This window comes from Podarcis erhardii (genome assembly GCF_964252035.2).
Source record: "Podarcis erhardii genome assembly, chromosome: 7".
NCBI lineage: Eukaryota > Metazoa > Chordata > Lepidosauria > Squamata > Lacertidae > Podarcis > Podarcis erhardii.
This window is the reverse complement of record NC_138511.1, coordinates 56,111,508-56,130,645: the sequence shown is the minus strand read 5'-3', so window position 1 is coordinate 56,130,645 and position 19,138 is coordinate 56,111,508. Positions and strand designations below refer to the sequence as shown.

Here is a 19,138-nt window from a genome sequence, read left to right as displayed (position 1 = left end):
GGGCTTATTATTATCAGTGGGACGCGGGTAGCGCTGTGGGTAAAACCTCAGCGCCTAGGACTTGCCGATCGTATGGTCGGCGGTTCGAATCCCTGCGGCGGGGTGAGCTCCCGTTGTTCGGTCCCAGCTCCTGCCCACCTAGCAGTTCGAAAGCACCCTTAAGTGCAAGTAGATAAATAGGTACCGCTTTATAGCGGGAAGGTAAACGGCGTTTCCGTGTGCTGCGCTGGTGCTGGCTCGCCAGAGCAGCTTCGTCACGCTGGCCACGTGACCCGGAAGTGTCTTCGGACAGTGCTGGCCCCCGGCCTCTTAAGTGAGATGGGCGCGCAACCCCAGAGTTGGTCACAATTGGCCCATACGGGCAGGGGTACCTTTACCTTTACCTTTACCTATTATTATCAGTACTGCCATAAGCAGCAGCTCCCCACCAGGTTTTTTGCTGAAAAGAAATTGAGTATGCAACAAGTCTTTCATCATAATCACCTTGGCAATGCAAAGTAATTCATAAAAGAAGTAGGGATGTATTGAGATCCAATATTGTTTTAGTCTCGATCAATATTAATAATTGTTTTGCATTTTTAGAGTGCAGTATACAACTGAAAAATGTGCAAAGACCAGCCAGCGGTTGCCAGCACAATAAATCCTCTTATTATACTTAAAGGCACCATAATTTAACTTTCAAATGTTTCTATGAAAAATATTACAGAAGATGCCATTGATCTGTAGAAGAAAATTGTTATCTTTTATTTATTTGCAAAATGTTAGGCCCTGCTTTAATTATACATGAGCTAAAAAGGTCAGTAACTATTTTATTAAGATCTGCAAAGTGGAACTCAAGAGCTTCATACAAATAATATTTCTGCAGCGCCAGCCTGTGAGGGTCTGCCAAACCTTCAGCTGCTTATGAAGGCAGAAGGTTATGCACACATTAGCAAAGGTTAACTCTGGAGTACCAAGGGGAGTGAGACCTTTCACGTCCCTGACAACAGAAATTGCATTAGAGTTTTCAGATGGGGATTTTTCAATTTGCAATTATGGAAAAATTCTTTACAGAGATGAGCCTTTGCTTGAAAATGCATGAGGAGAATGGGTACTTCAAAGGTTAAGATTCAGCAACTTTTGCTAGTGCTTCAAACTTCAGAAGTTTTATATCTGGGGCTATTTCCCCACACTCCGTTTCAGGCATGCCAGCTTACCCCCGTGACTGAGGGGACTGGCACTGCACGATGTGCTGGGGGGGGAGTTCCTCCCCCCCCCCCATGTTGATGCCCCTGCTCTGCTTTCTTTCTTTTTTTAAAAAAAGTATTTATTCAAATTTTAAAGATTACAAAGATAAAAAAATAAAAGGACAAAAAAAAGAAAATAATAAAAAACAGAAAAAATACAAACAATTGACAAAAAAAAAAAAAACAGATCAAACCTTTACATAACTTTCTTTCCTTTGCTTATTTCCTTGACCTCCTCACACCTCCCTTTTTTGTATTTTACTTCAATTAGATGTTTCAGCAAATCCTTTCCAGCTTTGTTTTTATCCTAATAATTTATCTTAATATACTGTAATTCTCGTCTTTCACCAATTAAAAAATCAATTTTAACCTAGTCCTTTATATCATTTCTGCTAAAACCACATTACTTCATTCCAACAACCTTCTAACATTCCTTAATTTTGCAATGTTTCTGTAGATAAACTTTAAATTTTTTCCAATCTTCTTCCACCAACTCTTCACCTTGGTCTCGGATTCTGCCAGTCATTTCCGCCAGTTCCATAAAGTCCATCACTTTCATCTGCCATTCTTCCCGGGTGGCCCCTGCTCTGCTTTCAAGGGATGTTGCTGGTTGGCTTGTGAAAGGGCAAAGACAAAGGAGGACCCAATCGGAAGACAGTTAGTCACAGTTATACTCTGTTGAAATCCATAATTAGGATGTGTAATGGCTAGGGCTTGGTCTTGTTTTCCGTTTCAGTGGCCGTGTGGTGTGAAAATGGCCTCCAAAGATTGTAATCCTTTCTAGGCCTTGTTAGATTTAATCTTCTTTCGTGGGGAGTGGTGTACAACTACTGATGACAAAAATATATATGCAAAAGTAGGTGGGTTGGTCCATAAGGAGGATTCCAAAATACAGCTCTTTTCACAAAGCCAATTGCAGCCAATAGCCCAGCCCCCAAGAAGAGAATTTGATGCGGCTTCATATATGATATAATATACTGGGTACTTGTATACATTTAACATTTGCTTCATGCTTTAGAGACCTTAGTACCATGGTTTGTTAGGGGCATTGCCATATCTATTTCTTTTATTATTTCTTTATTGCCTTTACAGTGGTACCTCTGGTTACAAACTTAATTTGTTCCAGAGGTCCGTTCTTAACCTGAAACCGTTCTTAACCTGAGGTGCGTTTTCGCTAATGGGGCCTCCCACTGCCGCTGTGCCACCAGCGCACAATTTCTGTTCTCATCCTGAGGTAAAGTTCTTAACCCGAGGTACTACTTCCGGGTTAGTGGAGTCTGTAACCCAAAGTGTTTATAACCTGAGGTGTTTGCAACCTTAGGTACCACTGTATTAGCCCACTTTTTTCTCCAAGGAGCTCAGTGTGGCATGAGTGGTTCTTCCTCTCCTCATTTAATCCCCACAACAACCCTGTGAGGGAGGTTAGGTTAAGAAGCAGTGATTGACTTGCAAGGTCACCCAGTGAACTTCAGGGCTGAGTGGGGATTTGAACCCTGGTCTCCCAAGACCTAGTTCAGCACTCTAACCACTATGCTACACTGGCTATATATCTGACGGTCTGCCTGTAACATATGCACAGTTATTCCACTGAATGTTACTCAAGCAGGAGGAAGTGAGTGCTAAATGTGTACAAGTACTCATGCTTCAGACTGCCAGTCACTGTCTCTGTTCCTTATTAACTCGTGGGTGGCTGATGTGTGAAAGGCAGAGTGTGTTTTCCAGAGCTCTTTTTAATTGGAGGTTTCACGTTAACAGCTCAAATGAAGATTAGCGGGGGATAGCTCATCTCAGAATAATGCATGCGAATTGAAAATCACCTTGACAAAACAGATGGAGCTCTCAGTCATTAGGGAGAGAGTGTTTGTGCTGTTTCAGTGACAGGCAAATTACTCACCATGACTTTAAAGATTAAGAGGACTAGTATTGGGTGAAAGCAGCCTTGATGCATTTGGGTATGAAAGTTGCTAAAATAATGCAAGGAACTGTACTTTTCCTACTGGTGCCTATCGTGTTGCTTTCTTGAAGCTTAGGAAAGCTGTTGCCCTCCCTTTGTGCACATCCCACTTCCTCTCCTGAAGTAGGATAACATAGTGCAAAGGAATATAGGAATATATCCGATAGGATATAGGGTTATATCTGCTTGGAGCAGCCTATGTTTCCTCCTCATCTGTATTTTCTTCAGGATAGTGCAAGAGGCAGGGGTTTGTGGGGAGGTGTCCAGCGGTGGAGCAAGCCAATCGGGCACCTGGGGCGGCGCTGCTAGTATTGTAATGTCTCATTCTCACATTGCATACTGTTGGGGTTGCCTTTAATTACTTAATTGATGTATGAGTATGGGAACTATTTAAATGTCTCCCCTCTCTCTCTCTCTCTCTCTCTGCTCCTCTGCTGAAGAAGATGGATGTGAGAGTCGTCTTGTTGTTTGGTTATTTGCTTTATAAATAAAACCTTTGATGTTACTATTCCAACCACAGTTGCTTCTGCTGCAGTCTGCTGTAAAGGACTGAGTTTACTATCTGCAAACGGGCGTTTAATGCTTACAGGCGCATGTGTCCTGTGCCCAAGGGCAGGGCCAGCCACCCGCAGAGTGGGGCAAACTGGGGCAGGATGCTCTGCAGGGCCTTGAAGGAGTCTGCCTGCCTCCACCCACTCAGCCACCCTACAACTGAGAGTGAGGCGGCTGGCAGACCGTTTGGGGCAGCGTGGAGCCTGTAGGTGCCCAAGCCACCGTGTCACTCCCAGGAGAGATGTACGGTGAGTGCCGCCTGGCATTTTGTCACCCCCCTCAGTGGTGACACCTGGGGCTGATGGCCCCCACTGCACACCCTTCCTCCATCCCTGGGGTTGCCACGATTTGAGACCTGCCTTCCTTTGTAGTTGGTCACGGTACTTTGAAGATGCTGTTGCAGTATTGCAGGTACACTTGGAAGAGGATGAGCCAGCAGTGAATCTCCTCGAACAAACAATCTGCTTTTCCTTTCCAAAGGATGGGATTGAGAATGCTTTGAACTATGCTTTATATTTACAGGGCTACACTTTAGCTGTCTCAACCCTCTTCTATACATGTTGTGCACATGTTTAAATTTAGGAAAGAGTTGCACAACAAAGTCCCGGGACTAAGATTGTGGTCCACGAATCAGTGTAATTATTTGCTCTGGGTGGGGCAAAGTTGCTTCAGGAAGTTGCAGTGCCAGTGACAAACTTGGATGGCATTAAAAGAGGATTAGGCACATTCACGGAGAATAAGGCTATCAGTATCTGTTAACCACATTGCTCATCCTCTGCCTCTGCTGTTGGAGGCAATGTGCCTTTGAATGCCCTTGTGAAGAGAACTGTTGAGCTCTGGTCCTGCTTGTGGTCTTTCCACAGGAATCTGGCTGACCACTGAGAGAACAGGATGTTGGATTAGATGAGCCACTGGCCTGATCCAGCAGTACATTCTTCTTATGCTCTTATGGTGATTAGGGGCAGGGATGCTGGCTCCCGACTTCTCTGCTAAGCATATCAATGTGTTTTTTGGGGAGACCATGAAAGGGTACAACATGAACAATTATTTTTTCACATCATAGATTGAAGGTTTTGGTGCCACAAAAATCTTCATTACTTTTAGTTGTGACATCTACGGATTATGTAAGCTTGGGGGCAAAAGGTGTACATGACCCTATTACCTACTACAACTGCTTAACACAAATACTGCATGGAATAGTCAGAGGCATTTTTTTGTAGTACACCATCTGTTCACCTAGGTCCCTGGGCAGGCTTATTTGGGCTCAGTTTCACACCACTGCTAAATCCTTAGGAACACTGAAAACACAAGGCACTTTGGTTTCAAGAGAATGGCGTGCACGTTCTGTTATGTACAATAGAATTTCACAGAAAACACAAGTTACACAGAAAAAAGGTAGTGTACCACTCCAAATCCTTTGCCCATGTTAAGTGCAAAGAAAATAGTAGATCTAGCTGAAATGCAACACCTAGAGAGCTGTACTGACCATTGCAATGCATCTCTAATTATGATATAATTAAAAGATTATTGCAAAATCTTAAAAAGTTGTATAATGTTGGGAGGAGTGTGGCTGTGAGCAGGCATGGCTGTGACCATCATAAAGGGATCCTGCACTTCTGATTTTGCCATTTCACTTCTCTTCTCAACTGAAGAATGTTGCTGAGAGCCCAGACTAACTCAGGGCTCCCCAGAACACAGTTTGAAAGCCATAACTACAGGCCTCAGTGCCCCACCTTAACCATAATTTGTGGACTCTGGAAACAAACTCTCATAATTCCAAGAACAGTTTTGGAAACATTTGCAATTCAGATATGCCCTAGAATGGTTCTAGTATTTGTTTATGCCCAAAAGGTTTTTCAAGCATGGAAATGTCCCAATATGTACCTGTCAGAGCTGCCTCTAGGTCCCAGCTCACAGAGGACCAACGCCAGGCTGATGTTATGTACAAAAGTCTTTATTGAAGTTTAATTTCCATTTCAAAGCCAGAGCGTGCAGCCCTACGTCTAAACTCTAGATCGGCGAAGTCCCGTCTGAGTCTCCACCCCTTCCACACCAGTTTAAGATCCTAGCCCTGCTCCACCTCCTGTGCTGCTCTCTTCTCCTCTGGGTCCTCCTGCCCTCTGGGGCATTGCTCTTTCTGGACTCTTCCGACGCTGAGTCGCTTAGCTCCTCCCCCTGCCTCCGGCGTGCTTTAGGACCCGGTTCCCAATCCTCACTCTCTGCTGTCCCGCACTCCTGTACATTTGAACTTGCTTCTCGCGCCAACCCAGTGACCTTTCTCCTAACCGTTACACTACTTCTATCACTGCTTCCCTCTTCCGTGACACTGGCCGGATCTGACCTCCCTTCCGTTGTCCGACTCTCCGAGGAAGGCGTGGTAGGCTCTGCCTCGTCTCCTCTCCCTGGTGGGGAAAGCACTGGCCCCGATGCCTGGGACTCTTCCCCCCCACTCTGCTCTGGTGGGGAAGCTGGTCCTGATTTCCAACTACTGCTCTGGGAGTCCCTGCTGCCCCCTTGCTCCTGGGGCGTTCCCCTTGGGACCCCCCTGCCCCTGGCCACTGGCGCTCCCTTCTGTGAATCTTCCGATTCGCTGGAGAAGCTCATGGAATCCCTCGGACCACTGTCCCCTCCTACGCTCCCTTCGGATTCCTCCCCCTCGCCCTCCATCTCCCATCTTCCCTGTGCCTCAGCTCCTGAGCCCCTGACAGTACCATTCTTATTTCCCTATAATAAATGCAAACTCAACCCTCAAACCCTGGAAGCTACTACTGCAAGTTTAATTTCCATTAAACACAGACAACAGACAATGAAATAACATTCTGATAACATCTATCCTGAACTATGCCCCCAAATGAATAGTGCATTCTTGTTTAATGTGGACAAACAAGAGCAATAAATGTAGATACTTTATTTTCTTATGAGTATAATATTGAGTACAAAAAAGCTGTAAATTCCTCCTGCAGCTGGGTTGTCCCTTTTTATTGCTGTTTAAAACAAGCCTTGGGATTCCCACTCCCGAACTCCAAAATGTCACTGGTTGCTTCCATGGCCAGCATTAGAGGTGAGTGGGGTTAGGCAATAGCTGTGATTCTTGCATTGCAGGAAGTAGGGCTAAATTACCCTTGGGAGTCATAGAATTTTACAATTCTATGATTCTATTAACTGCTAGGTCTGGAAGACTTTTGAGCAGACCCACTTCCGATCCCCCTCCCTATCTGTCCTCTTATATATTATAACTGAGATGTGTTGCCTATGAGTAGCAGGTTTTGCCCAGGTGCTCTTCCCTCTGACCTCCTCATGTTTAGAGGCTGGCTGTGCTAAGTGAAAGCACTTTGTTGTACTTTAGCCATCCACCCACCCATAGGCAGGGACACAATGGAACCAGGATGGCGAGGGCCCAAGAGTTCATGAAGTTCTGGAGCGGACTATGGTTGCCTGTTCCTAAAAGGGTGCAATCAGCTTCCAATCCCAATATGGCAATTCTCAGCAAGGTGAGAGTCCTGATCCTGTTCCTCTGCTAGGACAGCAATGAACAGATATGAACTTCCTATGCCTAGAGATGCATATGCAATATTTATTAGTTTTGTCTAAACTGGGGCTGGGGAATCTTATTCAGCCCAAGGGCTACAACATCACGTTTGAAAAATGTTTAACTAAAATAAAAGCACAACCTTGAAACAAAACGGTATTTGTATCAATGAAGGACAGGCTGTAAACTGTTTAAATAAATAAGCAAACTCAACCCTACAGCCACCAGAATTATAAAGAAAAAATAAAGCAGCATGAGAATGGAAACCTTTCTAACAGGGAAAGGAATAATTGGGGAAATTGGAGGACAGGTTTTGGGTATGGCGCTAGGAGAGATTCAGAGTCTTAGTGAGTGTATACTTCTCTTCTCCTGCCCTCCCAACCCACAGGTGGCCTTGGAATGGAAAGGCAGCTGAGATAATGACCCTAATCTCTGCTTTGGAGACGGAGCACATTTTCTTCTTTCCCTGGTCCCAAACTGGATTGATTTGAGGACGTCAATGATGAAGCTGACCTGCATGTTCTCCTTCATCCTGCTGTTTGGAGCAGCTGGGCTGGTTGTCTTCATCCACCTGCAGGATCCAGAAGAAATTGTTCATCAGCAAACACCAGGTTAGACTTTGGTTTTAACATATTATCTTCTCATGTCCCCCCCCCCCCACACACCTGAATTGTTTGTTTGGACAAAATCATTCGCATTGGTGAGAAATGTTCTTGGTGACCAAGAGGTCTATATTTGTCTGTTGGAAATGTTCATATTGTCAAGTGAAGGAAGGTTTGCGTGGACAGGCGGAGTCCCCAGATCCCGAGTGGTCCCCCCCGTCATGTGGAATAACGACTCTAGACAATGTGCTATGGGATTAAATTGGCCACAACTTTATTAAATTTCAAATGTGGGTAGACCTTGGCTCAGGCATTGGGCGTTCTCCCTCCCTAGTCCCCAGCCGGGGACCTAGGGGGCATCAGGGTTATCCAGTGTGGGGGGGGGGATGGGCCGGCTCTGGAGAACATATGTTCAAGCAGAGATAGCCGCCCCCGTTACGCCGCCGCAGGGGAGAGCAATGACGACCTTTCGGCGTACGGCCAAAGCCTCCCTTCAAAAACCCCTTTAACGGGGAACCCTGGTATCGCCGCCGCAAAGAGGAAGATGGACTAAAGGATTCCGCCCAAGGCCTGATACCGCCAAAGTTGTGACGTTTTGCTACGGGAAAGGCAAAACCTGCCAATGCAGGGAAATTCCTTTCCGGCCCTTTAACAGCGACCTTATCGTAGCAGCGCCCGCATACCTGTGGAGACAGGTTAACCTGCAAAACCTATGAAGAAAAGTTAACCTGCAAAAGAAGACATTAACTGAGGGTGGGTAGGGTGGGAGAAGCTCTGGAGCCAAGTGAGGATTAACAATTAAGATCCACCCTCTATTGTGTGGGCAGGTAATCCCTCCCCTTACCTGGCCTGGTTTCCCTGGCAACGCTTCCCCCAGGTGGGATTGGACAACTCACTGGGGTAGGCGGGGACCTCCAGGTATCCCACCTGAGGGAAGGCAAAGCCTATGCTGATGGGGCCACTCCAGATCCAGGGCTGCACGCGTCCACGCAAAAGGCGCCCCCCGTTTTAAGTGGGGAGCGGTCATTCTCTCCCCCCTCCCCCAGTTAAATATGCCTGCAGCGAGCTTTCATGGAGGGAGAAGGCGCTTCAGAAAAGCACTGTCTAAAGTGCTTCCCCCCTCTTTAAAAGGGATTGGGAATTGGAGTGAGCTGCGAAGGAAGGGGCGGGCAAGTGGTGAGGGGATTTGCAAGAAGGTGGGTGAGATGTCAAGGGAGTGGGTTGCTCAGGCATGGGGAAAAGGTGGTTGGCCGTGGGGTTGATAGGTAGGCAGGGTTGGTGAATGGAACGAGCAGGGTCCACAGCCCCTTGCTCAGTATAAAAATGAAAACAGAAAAATTCAACACAGCCTGCTTCTCACTACAAACAGTGTGATCTGCCACTTATGCACTACCAAAGCACACAATTGTTCTCCATCAAGTGATACTGGTTTAATGGAGGCTGATGTGTATGAAGAGACCCAGCTATCCCCTTGTATCCCTCCTTCATAGCTGAACAGATTTGCACCACTTCCGGATTGCACCTGAACAGCTGCCTCAAAACTAGATGCGTCCACGTTCTCCATGCATCCCACATCCTCAAAAGTAGAGCAGAATTATACGCTGGAGGAGAGAGTCATTGCTCATTGTTAATGCATTCAGTCCAGTTTAATTTGGGATAGTGTAGCTTATAAAACAAGGTTAATAAAAGATGGTCTGCTTCCTTCACATTCTCTGTCTGCTCTAGAAAGTGTTCTTTATTGTTTTTAGCCCGAGCAACCACGATACAAAACCCTTGATGTACTACTTAAGCCAGAATAAAACGAGAGTCATAAAACTTTAAGTAATGCTTACATTACTTTCCGTCAGCAAAGTGCTCCTGACAGTAGCTGTTTGTGTTGATTTGTTACCATTCATTTATCCTTTCCCCGTGCTTCACACTGCAACCTAATTGTAATCCTGTACTGAGAAAGCAATATCAAAGTAATTTTCCACAACATTAGTTACAATTTTCTTCTGATCTTTCAAGTGAAACAATCCCATCCTGTTGGCTTCTCTGAGCATATAAACCTTGATTACATTTATCTGTTGGAAACGAAGGCTTACTATATAGATAGATAGATATTCCCCAGAATGGTGGTGGTTGTACTTAGAGCCTCAGCCCGCCCCCTTTTCTGGTAGTTGACAAACATCCTGATACTTAGATGTTGGTACCTGATATTCACTTTTAAACAGGAACAGTTTTTGATGGACAGCACTTTGCAAAGAACAAAACAGATTTTGTGAATGTCTGCATTAACTGTGGAACGTATTTTGTTGGCTATGACAAGCGTAGTAGCTTCATCGAGAGCAGATACTTGTAGGGATGTTATTACAAAGGAATGGCAGAATGAAAATTTATAGGGCTGCTCTGAATGCTCTGCATTTCCAGTATTTGCTTCAGAAGCAATATATTGGAGGCAGCTAAAAAGCCTGCCACATCCCACTCCCACCTTTCCTTCTGAATATTTGTATCCTACTGCCCTGCTTTTCTGGGCTTGTTCACATGTTACACTTACAGAGGTGTGAGCTGTTTCTACACATGTGCAAGTGTTTGTGTGAAAGGGTCTGTACTTGTTGATGTGTACAGCTCAGCTATTGCATGCACAGACTGTGCACCCATTGAGTGGAATGTTTGAGAACCCCAGCTGTCCTTTCCTGCCAGTGGCTGCTGTTCTTTCTTGGCCATGAAGGCTCTTGGCTTCTTTCTCCACCCCGTTGCTGAATCAAAGGGGCTGTGGGCTTGTTCACAGGTGCCCGCAATGTTATTAGTTTAGATACAGTGCTGTGAAATTATCAGCAAAATCTTGGGGAACGCCAACAGGATTAAGGGGTTGTGTTGGCAAATGAGGTGAAGGACTATGAGGTGAGGAATGAGGAAAATGGCTTCAAGGAGAAGTGCTGTACCAAACCTATGTACATGTCTTTGTAGTTGAGGACATGAGAGAGGAGTGGCGGGGGGTGGGAGGTGCTTTCCCAATATGAAACGAGGTAAGACAGCCTTTCCAGTGCTTTCCTAGAAATGAGTTTTGACACTGGTGTATATGAGATGGTAATGGAAGTGAGAGGAGTGAGAAAGTAGCATCACTGTGACGGAATATTGTGTCAGTTTTCTTGGTGATAATGCAAGCACTTTGCTGATCTTCCTTTCACACTGCAACACCTGTTGCATTATGGAATGGTGGGGTTTTTTGACCGATATACTGGCATGTTGCATGGGTGTAATTCAAAACAACCCCAAATGTCACTGTAGAACATTGCTGCTCTCTCGCTCTTCCCACATAGGTCTGCTTCTGGTCCTCCATTGATTCTCCAATGAAAACAGTAGGAAAGAACTGTATGTGGCTTTACCACCCCACAATTTTCCAGATTAAGGGGGCTGCAAATGTATTTTTTTCTGGAATCAAATTACATAGAACTGAATGCTTGATGTATGCCAGATCCCATTAGTTTTCTGGAATTGTCTTTTACATCTTGTGAAAGCTCAAATACAATCTTGAAATTAGCCGTTTGGTAAACCTAAGGGAAATGGATTAAATTGTTATGTGAATGCAGCCAGATTTCTGTAAATTCTCCTACCTGCATTGGGAGTCCTTCAGTCCAATGCGTAACTATATTAAGTGTCTGTTCTTAAATTTAAAACTGGGGGTTTAAGTCTGTATCTTCAGTGGTGCCTTTCCTTAAAAAAAGAGGAAACTTTCCTATCCTTTTCCTTATTTCCCCCATACTTTATTTATTATATTTCCTTAGGTTTCAATCCCACTTTCTTCCATCATGGAACCCAAGGTGGTATGCTGGTGGTTCCCAGGCCGTCCTCCATCTACATTACTGAGCAGACCCTGACCTGCTTAGCTTTAGCAGCATGGTGGCCTCATATGGCTTCAGAAGACCTGTAGTGACAGTGTCATGCAGTGGTTAGTGTGTTGGAGACTCTAGCTCAGTGTTCAAGCTTCAGGGAATTGGCTTCCTTCCCTGCTTTGGCAGAAGATAAGCAGAACGAAAGGAGTCTCTTACCAATTAGAAACTTTAATGATCACAGCAAAAGAACAAAGAATTCATTTCTAGGAATGAAGCTGCTCCCAATTAAAGGTCCCACCCACTTTCTCCCTAGTCACCCACATCACTCCCGCGTCTTGTAACCTGATCTCGCAACCACTGTGCTTTCTGTGCTGCCACCTTATCTGCTCTTCGTGACCTTGGGCTGAGCGGATGGACACTTTCAAGCGGCAGTGAGTCAGTTAACTCCCTCACATTTCTCCTCCTCCTAGCTGTTTCCCATCTAGTACCTCCCAGCTTCTGCCTTCTGAACTATGTGCCTCTGCAAACCACTGTTTCAATTCTATACTGTCCTCCTGTTCCTGGGAAGATTCAGGATCCTGGTCAGGAGCAGGGAGAGGGGGAGGCTCCCACCATTCCTCCTTAGTGCAGTTCCTGACATTCAGATTGACATTCATCCATGACTCACTGGGTGGCCTTAAGCCACTGTTGCTAACTCTCAGCCTAACCTACCTCACAATATTGCTGTGAAGGTTTAAAACAAGGGAAAGGGGGAATATATATATAGCAACTCAAGCTTCTTGGAAGAAAGGTGGGATATCAATGTACAAAGTAATAAAAAGAAAATGCTTCATGGACTTCATTCATTATTGACTGCCTTCAGTATAATGCACCTCCACCTTTCGTTACTACTCAGGTATTCCATGCATTTGGGGATCATGCTCAGTGTCTATGCCTATATGTATACGTATGCCAAATTTGCATGCAGCAAATTAGACATTGGCTAAGTGGTGGGAAATGTCTAAAAAGTTGTCTAAGGCTGGACAGTTAAAAAAAAACTTTTTTCTAAGGAGCAATGAAAGGGCAATTAAGCAAAGTCAGGGTGGGGAGGCAATGAAGTGACAAAGAGGTCTCTGGGGGGGAGAGAGATCAATAGGTGAATGTGCAGGCAGATTTCCCTCTAAGGTTGAGGGAGAGAGGAGGAGGGAATAAGAGGAGTCAGGAGCAAACATTTGTCCATGCAACCTACTTGCAGAGCTAAGGAATGCTGCATTCAGGTTAATACCTGTTTTCTAAGGCAAATAGTCTAAGGTTGGGGGGAGAAATTTACCAAACAAATTTGCCCTTCCTGTAATGTTTCACAAACTGAAACACAGTGAGTCTTCAAAATTTGCCCTTCTCCAAATGTTGTGATTCAGTTCCAAACAATGTGTAGAGAAACGTGTTTGTGTACATGTACACCCACCCACCCACCCACTCACACACAATTCTGGGAATATTATATATTACTGGGAGTAACGTGCAAAAAATGCATCATGTCATCGGAGGAGAATCCTTGTAAAAAATAGACATATTGGGTAACGTTTTCTACAATACAATAATCTGCATATTAGCAGAAATATGGGGGTAAAATGCTGGCAGGTTTTTGTAACGACTTCTTTTTTTTAAAAAAAAAAGTGAACTGATGCGGAATTGTGGCAAGGCCCTGTGACGGGGTGAGCTCCCGTTGTTCGATCCCAGTTCCTGCCAACCTAGCAGTTTGAAAGCACACAGATAAATAGGTACCGCTCCAGCGGGAAGGTAAACTGTGTTTCTGTGCCCTGCTCTGGCTTCGCCAGAAGGGGACTTAGGCATGCTGGCCACATGACCCGGAAAAACTGTCTGCAGAAGTGGAGAAATGACAGATCCCTCAGCCTGTAAAGCGAGATGTGCGCCGCAACCCCAGAGTCATTCGCGACTGGACTTAACTGTCAGGGGTCCCTTTACCTTTACCTTTAAACATCTGTGCTCCTCCAAGAAAAAGATGTACTTGGTTTGACACGGGCTTGGGGCCTTTTCATCAGGTGCCGTCTGCTGCCAATTGGAGAGTGGGGAGGAGCTTGCCTTCTAAGCTAACTCCACACCCTAAACGTTGCAGTTTTCTCTTTGCTGCACCCTCCCCTATGCAGTAGATGCTCTGTTTGTTGCCTGTTCAAGGGCTAAGCAGGAATCTTGGCAAGAGTCCCTTCAATTGGCCTTGGCCTCTTCTTTTTTACCTACTTCCTACTGCTGGGAGTCTTGTTTGGAGTGGCATTGTTCAACTGGTTCAGATGGTGGTTAGTATGGGAAGTCAGGGTAAGAGTTAGGGAGTAGAGTAATAAAATGAGGCAGTGTTGGGTTAAGGGCCCTCTTGTCACCTTTTGTCATCAGGGGTGCCCTTATGCTTGACATGCGTTCTGCGGTGAATGCTAAAAGAGTGGTGCCACAGTGCATGCCAAGACCAGATTCCCAGGGTGTTTGGAGCAAGGAGGAAGGGTTCCTGCCAATCCTTTCTTCTAACATCACAGGTGAAGCCAGTCAATCTGCCCATGACTCATAAGGGAATTTAACCCTCTGTTGTTTTGATTTGATTAATTTGCTTATTGGTTTCATTATATTTCAGTAGATACACCCTTTCCCTAATTGCTCGTGTGTGAATTATTCCCCAGGTGTGTTGGTAAAGTGGGAGAACCTGGAAACAGACACATTCACCCATCCCTGCCAGGACAACATGGAAGCTTTAGCTTCAGAGTGCATATTTTTCTTCCAGTGTTTTCTGGAACAAATCATGTGAAAATCCATCACAGAAATTGTTCTATAGTTAATACCATTGAATGCACGCTGTAAAACCTTAGGGTTAAACCCATATTCTCCTTTGTAAACATTTGGTAGAATGGGCTGTTTATTCGTTCATGCATTAGAGAGCTTTTTCCTTCTGTGTTGCTCATTCTGATTCAAAAATAATGGTAAGGACATGGATAGCAACTTATGCAAAATAGTTTTCAAGTAAGGTGGAAAACTTGTTCCATTAGGGGTATTAAATGTTGCAGTTAGCACATCTCCTAACAAGGTATTTATATAAGGAATATTCTGCACCATGGGAGTTTTGGTGCCCAAAGATTTTACATTTATAGCATAATGCTTGGTAATTGCCTGCACTGTTCTCATCCAGGTGTCACAAAACCAGCTAGCACTCTGGACTAGTCATGATTATTGCACTCAGCAGTGAAATCTCTCAGAATAATGACTATCCCATTATAAACAGGGGGAAATTATAATGAATCAATCAACACCTCTCCTTTGCCAGCCAGGACTGACCCCTTTAGCACACAGACCTGACATGACTGCTGTTCTTAGAGCAATCTGAACAAGTCAAAGCCCTGCTAAAGGAAAGTGAAGAGTTGATGCAAATAATGAAGATGTGGTCAACCAAAAACTTTGTCTCACTTTTTAAAGGTTTATTGAGACTCTCATCTGTCTCGGGTCTCAGCAGGGATCAAGTTCCAAACTCAGCTGGGTTTGCATTTTGATGTGAGCCTACCTGGTGCTTCCTAAAACAACATGCAAACTGAAATTCAGCTCTCTGTTGAAACTCAATTTCTAAATCTTATGATGCATTTCTTGGCCAAGAAGCTGTGCAGGAGAATGTGCACATTAGGCAAAGTATGCAGAAAAATGCTTATCATGTTGAAAATAATATACTGATTGTTGGCTGGTTATAGGGATCATGCAACTCCCTTGCTATAACAGCCCCACCGGTTAGCAGTCTGTTTCCGGGCATGATTCAAAATGCTGGTTATCACCTATACAGTGGTACCTCGGGTTACATATGCTTCAGGTTACATACGCTTCAGCTTACAGACTCCGCTAACCCAGAAATAGTACCTCAGGTTAAGAACTTTGCTTCAGGATGAGAACAGAAATTGTGCTCTGGTGGCACGGCAGCAGCAGGAGGCTCCATTAGCTAAAGTGGTGCTTCAGGTTAAGAACAGTTTCAGGTTAAGAACGGACCTCTGGAACAAATTAAGTACTTAACCCGAGGTACCACTGTAAAGCCATATGTAGCTGAAGTCCAAGCTATCTGGAAGACTGTATTCCCTCATACTAACCTGCCCACGTTTTGAGATCTTTGTGGGAGGCCCTTCTCTTGGTCAGATATTGCAGCCAAGGCTTTGTCAGCTTTATCCATAAAGTTACAATGCAGGAAAAATGCACAGCTTTCCATGTTCCTGGCATCAGCCTGCATTTTGGTTTTTTGAAGTACTGAGTCAGCATTCAAGATACATATTAAGATTATATATCTGTGAGCTTGCAGGAAGCAAACAATAAACTCAAATAACAATGATTAGCAAATACTTTGAGCAGGAAATGTACACATCCTATGTTGACTGAACCATAATTCAGAACCCTTATTCATGAGCAGTTGTTTGCACATATGAGTCCCCTTGCAAGCAGCCATGCTCAGTGTGTGGTGCTAGCACGGTGATCTGATGATGCCAGGGGTGGGATGAGGAGTGTGGGCCCACTCTGGTTTAAAATTTTGAGTGCTCTGCACATGACTAGTGCACAAATAGGGCTTATCTCTAGCTAGGATAGCAGCTTTTGCAAAACAGAACAATATATCTTCAACAGACAGTAAGAGTGTGCCCACTTGATGCAACTTCTACACAACATAAAAAAACCTTGGATTGGAATGGATACCACACTTTGTTTGCCCATCAGAAATCTCCAGCATCCTGTGTAAGCCTTTCAAAGCAAGCCAGACGAAAACTTCTGGCTTTAGGTCAGCCTCAGGTCAGAAGGTTAAAAAAACCTTTAAATGTCAAGTATAATCTTGATACATGTCTAAAGAATATAAATCTAGGTTCAGGTGCCTATCTCTGCCCAGTCTTAGATTTGTGTGTGTTTATTTTTCTTTTTGGTTGCCTGTTTATGAATCAATAACTTTAGAGGTGTTTTAAAGTCCATGGAGGCTGAATTTTGTTATCAGCAACCGTGCGCTGTCCTGCCTCTTCTCACCCCCAACTCACTGGCTTTGTACAGAATACTGTACTGTAAGAGATTATGAGAGGAACACCTTGGGGGGGGGATCTGAATTACCATTTAAAAAGTTGATTAGAGAGGACTTTTGGTTGACTTTATATCCCACTCTCCCTTCTGCCCACAAGGAGCCCAGCGTGGCAGACACAGAGTTGAAAAAGAAAATATTCTAAACCAGTTAAAACATTCTAAAAACAGTTGCAGTTAAAAACATTCTTCCATTCAGTGGCAACTCATGGCCAGGCCTGAACCCACATTGGAGTGGAACTAAATAATCCATGTAAATTAAGAATGCCTGCAGTAGCCCCACTACAACTTTCTCCACTACCATCACCCTAAAGGGAGTATTTGTGACTAGTCAATAGTTATTGCAGTCCAAGGTGTCCAGGGCCAGTTGCTTTAGAACCGGCAGTGCCACCACATTATGCAAGCAGGGACCACTCTCATGCAATGAAGCATTAATCATGCTCTGGAACCAACCAGCCAACCTCCCACTGCTAGCCAGGAGGGACAGGGAGCAAGGGGGCATGTGGCTGGGCATGTAGCCTCCAGCTCTGTGTCCACATCAGCTGACTGCATCTGCTGAAACTGATCCCACAATACATCACCGACTCTGACTTTGGTTACATCATCTGCAACTGGAGTAACAGGTCATCCAGAAGTCCGACGACTTTATCCTCAAAGTGTGTAGCCATATACATTTTTCTGAAACAAACAATGAAGCATAAGAACATAACATGAGTCTGCTGGATCAGCCCAATGGACCACCTAGTCCAGCATCCTGTTCTCACAATGGTCAACCAGATGCCCTGTTGGGAAACCCTCAAACTAGACATGAGCACAAGAGTACTCTGCCCAGATGCAATTGCTGGCAACTGGTATAGAGCTGAGAGGCCTCCTTCCTGTGACAGAAGCTCACTGCATTCAGGTGAACCGTGTGCCTGTGCCCATACTGCAAGCAGACCTGGCCCAGGTATTATGCTGCCCAAAGTCAAGGACCAGATGGTGCCCCTTCCCATTATGTGCACAGCATCCACCAGAACTGTCAGTTGAATCTTCCTTCAACACTGATGAGGGGACAACATTCTCCACTGTACCTGAGGGCAGAAGGCTGCCAAAGGAGTTATACAGCAGGCTAACTGAGCGACTTAGTGGGAATGGTGGGGGGCTGCTGCTGCCACCCCCAGCTTCTGCCACCTGAGGCAGAGGACTCAGTCTGTCTAACAGTAGAGTCCATCCTGAATGTCAGCTGTAAATCTGTATTCCCTCTGTGGGTACACAATCTGTGGGGACCGCTTTTAGAATGTAATGTCCTTCATCCTATGTCTGTTCAATCAGCCTAGTTTGGTCTGCCTATGAGAGAGAGGGAGAAACAGGGCAGGGAGATTGTACTGAGCCAGGTGACCAGAGATCGGTTCCCTTGCATTTTGCTCCTCTCAGCTTATCAGAGCTGCTTGAGCATCGAGATCTGCATCAGCGCCACTCTGCGATTCCTTGCAATTACTTATTCCAAACACATGCACACATCATGTTAGGTACAAATTACAGAGTGGTGTACACAACTCGGCGATAACTGCTCATCTCCATAATGCTCTCCCACTCTACAATGCACAGCTTGTTATCTTTACAAGGAACTTAAAAAAAGGAAAAAAAAAACATTGACAAAGCAATTGAGGATAAATGGGAAAGCTATATGCAGTTTAGAAGAAAGCTTGTACCCTTTTAAGCTATCGAAAATAAAGGTAACATCATGTGCCGGCGCTAATGCCAACAATGCGAGTGACACTATCCAGAATGTTCTAAGATACAATAAGAAAGCAATCACTTTTTTATACACAAATCTTATGTTTGTGAAACAGCAGTATAAGGCAAGTTTTGGGTAGGTCACGTGATTATTCTTCAAGCACAAATGAAAATCTGCAGGATTAACAGTGTCCCAGAAGTGAGCATACAGACCCATCGCAAGCAGATACAATGCAAATAGTTCTGGGCATTCAGACGGCAGCTTAACAGCGAACACTTAGTCTAGGGTTTTAAAAACTTATTTAGGGAACCCTGGCCTCATCAGTTGGACTAACTCCACATTGTTGAAGAGTCTGCTGCACATTAAGTTCATTTGGGGCACTGACCAGACCTTCTGGGTCTCACTGTTGCCTGGAGAAAACTTAAGAGTTTGCCTTAGATGTTCTGCCCTGACCACAGTAGAGAGTTGGCTGGCGGACACAACAGATGTCTGAGAGTGGCTTAGAAGATGGATGTCAGGCAGTGTCGTGCTGGCTTACAGGACCTTGAACAGCTCCTATCACATGGTTTGCTTGAATGGAGATCAAACTTGGGCCTTTGGGGGGAGGGATTACCCTTCCAAGGCTCTGCCTCCTTCCTGAAGAGAGGGAAGTCTTAAAGTCATAGTCCTCTTGAATGGA

General features: G+C 44.9%; 1 protein-coding gene across 1 annotated transcript in view; it reads left to right on the top strand.

Moving 5' to 3' along the window:
* The window catches only part of CHST8 (carbohydrate sulfotransferase 8), a 248,769-nt gene that overhangs the window by 59,124 nt on the left and 170,507 nt on the right, over positions 1–19,138 (top strand). The window contains exon 2 of the mRNA XM_081872206.1: positions 7,650–7,872. Coding sequence (XP_081728332.1) covers positions 7,761–7,872 — 112 coding nt within the window. The 5' untranslated portion in view covers positions 7,650–7,760. The remainder of the gene's footprint in view (positions 1–7,649; positions 7,873–19,138) is intronic.